The sequence below is a fragment of the Seriola lalandi genome, unplaced genomic scaffold (assembly GCF_002814215.2).
Source record: "Seriola lalandi dorsalis isolate HSWRI2012SDOR001 ecotype SW California unplaced genomic scaffold, Sedor1 jcf7180002054861, whole genome shotgun sequence".
NCBI classification, from domain to species: Eukaryota; Metazoa; Chordata; class Actinopteri; order Carangiformes; family Carangidae; genus Seriola; species Seriola lalandi.
In genome coordinates this window covers 4,390,782-4,397,918 of record NW_019525414.1, presented here as the reverse complement: position 1 = coordinate 4,397,918, position 7,137 = coordinate 4,390,782, and the positions used below count along the sequence as shown (strand labels likewise).

General features: G+C 39.6%; 1 protein-coding gene across 1 annotated transcript in view; it reads left to right on the top strand.

The window, feature by feature from the left end:
* slc16a4 (solute carrier family 16 member 4) overlaps positions 1-5,381 on the top strand; it is a 28,523-nt gene extending 23,142 nt beyond the window's left edge. Inside the window, exon 11 of the mRNA XM_023427501.2 lies at positions 1,627-5,381. Coding sequence (XP_023283269.1) covers positions 1,627-1,835 — 209 coding nt within the window. The 3' untranslated portion in view covers positions 1,836-5,381. The remainder of the gene's footprint in view (positions 1-1,626) is intronic.
* The last annotated feature ends 1,756 nt before the right edge of the window (positions 5,382-7,137 follow it).

Genomic DNA, 7,137 nt, shown 5'->3' with positions numbered 1-7,137 from the left:
AAAGAGTCACACTTTTGACATAGGCCATTATACAACCGGGGGTAGAATTGCATGTTCCCCTCAACTGAGGATTCAGGCGATTTTACCAGAGGTGGCCAGCATCATGAGGGGGTGATTTAGGCAAAAAAAACATTTTTGTCAAAACATGACTTAGGCCATTATTTTAGGAAGGTGACGATATTTTTTGGAGTGATGCTTCAGCACATATTTTCTCAGGACTTTGAATTCCTTGCCGTGCCTCCGAGCGTGTCTGCCTGTGTGTGCATGCAGCCACTATGGAGTGTGAAAACTGATACGTGTAGGAGAAAAACAACCTATAGCTGGTGCCGCCCTCAATGCAGACTGGGATTTTGGGTTTGCTTTGACGAAAATTCAAACAGAGGTTACTGTGTCAAATTTCATCCTGCAAGCACGTCATGTGTTCAGGGGGTTTGAGTCACTTTGTTTAAGTGATGGCAGATTGCCTTTGTTATTCTTCGAGTGTTGTTTCTAATCTGGGGTCAGTTTTTGTTGCATCAAGTTGTTGCATATTCCTTCTATTGAAGTATGACTTATTTAGATAAGCTAAAAAAAATACCAGCACCATCAATCATCTGCTCGAAACAGGAACTGGTGTGTGAACTAAACCTTTTTTCTCATATGGAACATGTCTCATCATGGTAAACAAATATTCACCTACACTTGTGTGAAGTCTTTCCAAGAAAAATAACTCCTCTTGCCCTTATTGCTAACATTTGGCCCCAGCTAAAGGAGGGGGGGTTCCCTTGAACCTATTGACATGGTCCCTGCCCACTGCGTTGGGCAATCCCCTCAGAGCTTATGGAATATTGGGGTTGAAACGTGACTAATGACCCCCTTTAGGGTGGTACGGAAATAGCATGTGGCTCTGTTTACCATTCCTGTGGTTCAAGTAAGAAACTGATGTTAGGCAAACTGTGGTTCCTCCTTCAGGCCACAGGTTGTGATAACATCCCTGTCGTCCAGTTCCTCCACCTCAGGAGAGCCAACTGTTTGTTAACTGTCTCCGCAGCAGATGTATTGCGGTCATACCTGCTTTATATTTGTCTCACACCAATTCACCTGTATGAAATGGAATGTCAATGTGGCTCACGTGAAGAAAACAAATAAGAGCACAGGAACAAAGGAAGCTTCAGTATGAAGTTACAGTACACTGCCACCTGCAGTATAGTTTACAATAGGGTCACGCATGCTAAACATGTGAGTCCTTACAATGTGCTGAAGTGACCTATGTTGAATAGGAAATGTAAAGAGTTTACCTTTAAGAGATTACATAACAATTATGAGGAAAACACGTGTCCTCCATGATTATTTTATGAAAAATTGTCTATAGAAATGCTAACACCACTTTTTAATAAAGCATGTATTATGTTAAGTTATAACTAATGGCTTCATTTACTGATGTTTTATAAAGCAGTTATAAACTATTAAGAATGTTTGGGTTGCCAGGTTATGAAAAATATCTTCTGGTGGCATTATTTCTTTTTTATTCAGTTATAAATGTTCATAATGCATTGATTAATAATCATATCAAATAAATAAATAAAAGTTATGCAACGATGACCAGACAAACTCTTGAAGTGTTTCTGTGTCGTTGCTGTTTTGCAGGGTTCCTGTACGACTACACTCAGACTTACGACTGTTCTTTCTACCTGGCTGGGCTCTGCTACCTGCTCTCCTCCCTCTCCTTGTTCATGGAGCCGCTGGCTCGGCGCTGGAAGGCCAGGAAGAGATTGGATCAGAACAAGAGAGCAGAAAGCAGCTGTAAGACCAATGGCTGTTTCACCCCAGACCGCCTGCAGAACGGCGCTGTGTAGGAATGAAACCCAGGGAAGGCCTTCGATCTTGAACCAGCATGCTCATGACTTGCCGTGGGCCTGCATACCTTGGACCTTGGACTCCAGCTTAAAGTCGGGACCTAAGTGACCCTTAATGTCTGCAGGAGCGTGACATAGGCCGGGGAGAAGGAGAATATGACCACAGTAACATGATGTCTAAGAACATACAATAGTCAGGACGTTGGTGAATAAATGATTATGTTGAACTTTTAAAAAGCCAAAATTTTAGTGTTCTGCAGAATATTTTATCCCCTATTCTTGTACACGCATCAAAAACCGAAGACAAACCCCTACAGGCCACATCCAGCACATTTTAGTATGAGCATCTTTGCTGCCATGACTTATTGAGGTCTAATCTAATTCTGTTTTCCAACAATGCAACAACAACAAAAACACTCAGCTTTGCCGTAACATTTAATTGCTGGAAACTAAGTTATGCAGTTGAGCTGGCAACCCTGTCTTGAACTAATTTTTCTGACATTAATGGAGGCATATATCCATGAAGGAGAACTTTTCACCTGCTTTCCTTGGAAGTCTTTACCTGTATCTGTAAAACTGACATGCACTTTGGGCCAAGTTGTGACAATGCTGCATGACATTTTCACAGACCTTTAACTGCCATATAGTTAAGATACTGAGCAACCACACAATTGCAGCCTGCCCTTTACACAATGTGTCATTTGCTCTACAGAGCCAAAAAGCAGTAATTGCTTCACTAGTTTTTTGCCTCCGCACCAGCGTCAGCCAGGGCCACTTTCAGGTTATCCGTCCTTCCCTTTCTCAAATTGGGCCCAAACATTCATTAAGCCTCAAGGAAGAAGGTTGTAGTGGTCAAAGGTCAAAGGTCAAAGGTCAAAGGTCACTGTGACTTCACAAAACAAGGTTTTGGCCATAACTCACAAATTCATACTCTAATTGTGACACAATCTAACACAAGTGTCTTAATAGGTTAAAATGATGAAGTGATGACATTTTATATCCAAATGGTCAAAGATGAACTTCACTGGGACATCATAATGTTCTGCAAAAAGACTTCGGCCATTATTCATTGCTGTAACTGAGGAAGGAGAGAATGTGACCATGTGTCTTGCAGCTTGTCTGGTTGGAGGAGGCATACAAGCGCGAGGCGATAATTCTAGTCTCCCATTGAAATCATTGAGCAAAATGTTCAAAATTTGAACGTTCCTGTCATCTTCAAACATTTTATGTTCCTCATCAACCCATTTCTACTTCACCCTAAATACTAACTTTTGTACTTTAACACAGATGTTCAGCTTTTTAACAGCTCTTACAGTTTTTCTGGAAGTTGAAGTGTGACGTTATAACGGCTGATGACACTGACCTCTGCCAATGGAGCATTCAAGGGAAGTGGGAACATAGACTGACCCTCCCAATTTCTTTCACGCTTTTAAGCCCTTTACATGTAAACTGACTTTCACCTGTCACGCCTGAACTGAGAAATCAACTGCTTTCTGCTGACAGTGCACACACTTGAACTGTCTCCCGCACTTCCGCCTCAACTGATTTTCAACTGCTGAAACTTCAACAGTTTAGCAGCAGACACATCGCCTCGCATTCCAACCGCTTTCAAGTGACATTTAAACTACAGCATCCAACACTTCAGCTGATTTTTACTCTTCAACTGTCCTAACCGACATTCACGGTCGTCATTTACAGTTTAATTTCAGCTTTCATTTGTATCACTGCAAATGACGATTCAACTGCTTTCATCTCAGCTGGCTGACGTTTCTGTTGGCTTCATGGTGAAGACATCAACTAGAGTTGCAGCTGTTTTCATGATTTCATGTCTTACTCCTCAGTCGCTTTCAGCGGTTACATACAAACTGACAACTCAGCTGCCTACAGCCGTTACACATCAACTGACTGCAGCTGCTTTTAGCTGAAACACTAACACCTCAGCTCCTTTCCGTGCTTTAACTTCAACCCACTCTTCAGCTCCTTTAATCACATTTTAAAACACGATGACCCGTTTACAGTCGATGAACCTGCAATGTTCTGCACAAGAGAGGACACTTTTGATATACAATTAAAACCTCTGTTGTGACCTTTTTTAAATACCGCAACTGGAATAAGGCCTTTCTCCTTCTGTGGGTCAATAATGACATTATACACTTAAATAGCTGAGTGATCTTCTACTTGGCAGCACCTGGTGATAAGAAAACCTTCACGCCTAGCTCATCGCTTGTGAGCTGTTCTATGCAAGTGCACACACAGAACGATTTCCCTTTGACAGCTCGCTTGCACGCACAATCATTGTAACTGTAACAAAGATACCAGCTCATGAGAGAAGAACCCTGTTTGGTCGAGGCTGAAGTGGTTTGATGTTTCCTGAATGTTTTGATCATAGTTGGACCGTCGGAGCGTCGGTGCCGATGAACTCCAGTGAACAGGGAGGTTTTTTTTTTCCCGTGTGATTCTGTCTCATTTCATCAACAGTTATATGTCTGTAAATCTCTGATCAACTGTGTTAGGAAGATGTTTTACTGATGTTGCCCATATAAATGCACGGTGCCCCAAACTGACTGTTGCCCAGCCTTTACAGTGCCTGCAGGCAGCCAATTAATGGTAATGCAACTTATAATTTTATTGTGTTTATAAATGGAAGCCTATTGGTTGTTGAATTTTTTTTTTTTTTATAGTGGAAGTTTTTGTGTTTTCAGTGGATTCTTTGTTCTCACCACTGTTTGCCTTATAAGGTACTGTATTGTATCTTTACTAACTTCCTGTGATGTCAGCCAAAGACACATTAGAAACCTACCTACAACTTGAAGCTTATTATTAGTTAAATAGTTTGGACGGTGTGTATAATTTAAACCACTATGACCATCCATTGTGCAGTCATTTCCAAGTCTTGATTGAGCATGGCCCAGCATCCAGAGATGGACATGTGTTTTCTTATGCTGCCCTCTTGTGGCAGAGGAAGGCATCTACTCAAAGAATGCTGTCTCAATTAGTACCAAATTATTCCCCCTCAACTCACTTTCACAATACTGAGCAAGGCTCTTTGTATTGTTTCAATAACGACAGTCATGCACAAAAGCTCTTCTTGGCTCACGAGTTGCATTCACCACCAGTATGCTTTTGTGATTTAGGGCCACTGCATATTTTGTACCATAAGAAATCTTTTATGAAAAGTATTTGATGCTTTAAAAGTAGATTTAGTTTGGGATTATTTTACTTGTTAGTTATCTGAATCTTTTAAGAAACTGTATGGTTGAGCAATATCTTGAAATACTTTTTATGTCTCTTTGGTAATGTCTCAAACACCACTGTTAAGGAACTGAGTTCTGTTTTGATGGCGTTTGATCTTATGTTCTTGTTGCAGCAAATGCATTTATGGGTGAAGCACTGTTTTATCACTACTCTCGCTCCTGGATTTGTTAACTGATCGAGTTTAGAAAATATGCTTAACCAATCATAGATATCCTGGTACAAGCCCTTAGAGTTCATTTTTAAGCCTTGTAACAGTGTGCACTCAGCTGTAATAAACTGATGTGTGACTCAGTCTGTTCTCGTGTGATTCAGATAACCCAACGTAATAGATGCACACACTCCAGACCCATTCATATCTCCATGCAAAAAACACTCACAAGTTGCAATAGATTCAACCCATTTATTGACACATCGTTAAGACATACAAACAACAGACATAAAAAAATAAAAATGATTTGTGTATATGATTGCATTCCTTTTCATCTTAGGTTTCAAGCGTAGACCCAGAAAATATCCGCTTTAAAGCGTTACACACTTTGTCATTTGATATTGTTAATCGAAGCAAACTTACAGGAGATGAGACCTGATGGTGTGTTTATCAGAGGCCTGGAAACAAAGTGATGCACCAACTGCTGTCCACAGGAGCTCTGTATGGGAGACATGCAAACACGTTTTCATCCTGACAGCAGTTTACAATGTTAAATGATCACTAATAACAGTTTGAGCTGAAAAATGCTTGTTATTGCACATTAATACTTGTCTTGAGAAATTTAAAATCTTATACAACAGCAACATAAATCAAGGGGGGGAGATGTTAATTGACACATTCGTGGCTTCTATAGCTTATTGTTTGTCTGCCGGTAAATCAGATGATCTTTCTTACAATAATGCATGAGCAAACACAGAAATATAATACGGTATCTTTAGAAAGAATTATAGGTAATAACTGTTATTTCAAAAACTTTTGACACTTCGACCTCAATCAGTATTCAACATATCTTAATGACTGATTTAAGATTTATGTGAATGGGTTTTACAAAGCAAGCTTTGAAAATTTTTGAAAATTTCAAATTCCAAATTACAAGAAATAAAACTTCTCCTTAACACTGTATATAAAGACAAAATCACAGTCAAGCTGTAAATTGATAAATATCAGAATCTCAAAGTTTGTTTTTAATGATCTTTTTTCCTTAAATTTAGTATATCTGATTTTTGAACAAAACACCAAGCATCGTATTGCTGCTGCAGTTGTGTTTGATGAGTCAGACCTCATTGAGGATTAAAAAAGAATATTTAGCTGCATGTCTCTACATTCATCAGTGAAATCAACTGTGGCACTATGACAAACAGCACATGCAGCTGCTCATACAGCCTGAGCACACAGGGATCAGAGTAAAAAGTGCACTAACATTAGTGAGGTGACAGCTGCCACATCAAAAAGTCAAGTATTGACCACAGATTGATTACATTTGTTTTAACAGGATGTATTTTGATTGGTAACTGTATCATGTGATGTATGTATAGTGTCCTGGAGTAGGCCTCCTTTAATCTCATATTTATATTCATTAACTGGCTGTATCATCTATGGCCTGTAGTCTCCTAACGCAAAAGACCATTTTGTACCAGAAGCCATTTTCTTCTATAATTCCTTTTAATCACAATTCTCTGACTGGTAAGTGGTGATAACACTTTAGGCTTTAATAAGAAACTGGCTCATACATGTTCCTTTTAGCATGATCAGTAACATCATCTATGACCAGGAGTGTCTTGCCGATGATGCTCCACATAATTGTGAGTCTACTAGGAGAATACACTGGCTTGAGGCTGTTTTTTGCTGTTCTGAAACAATTAAGCCTTCATAACTGAATCTACACCAGTTTCCCCACAGGCCACATCATATTAACCTTGACTATAGTTTCTGGCTATTTTTTCCATCAGAGACAAAATAAATCTTCATCAAAGTGAATGATAGGAATTACATTTACATCTCTAATGAAGCTGCAGAAACAACCAAATGTGCAGTATTTTGTTATGGGGGCTGGGGAGG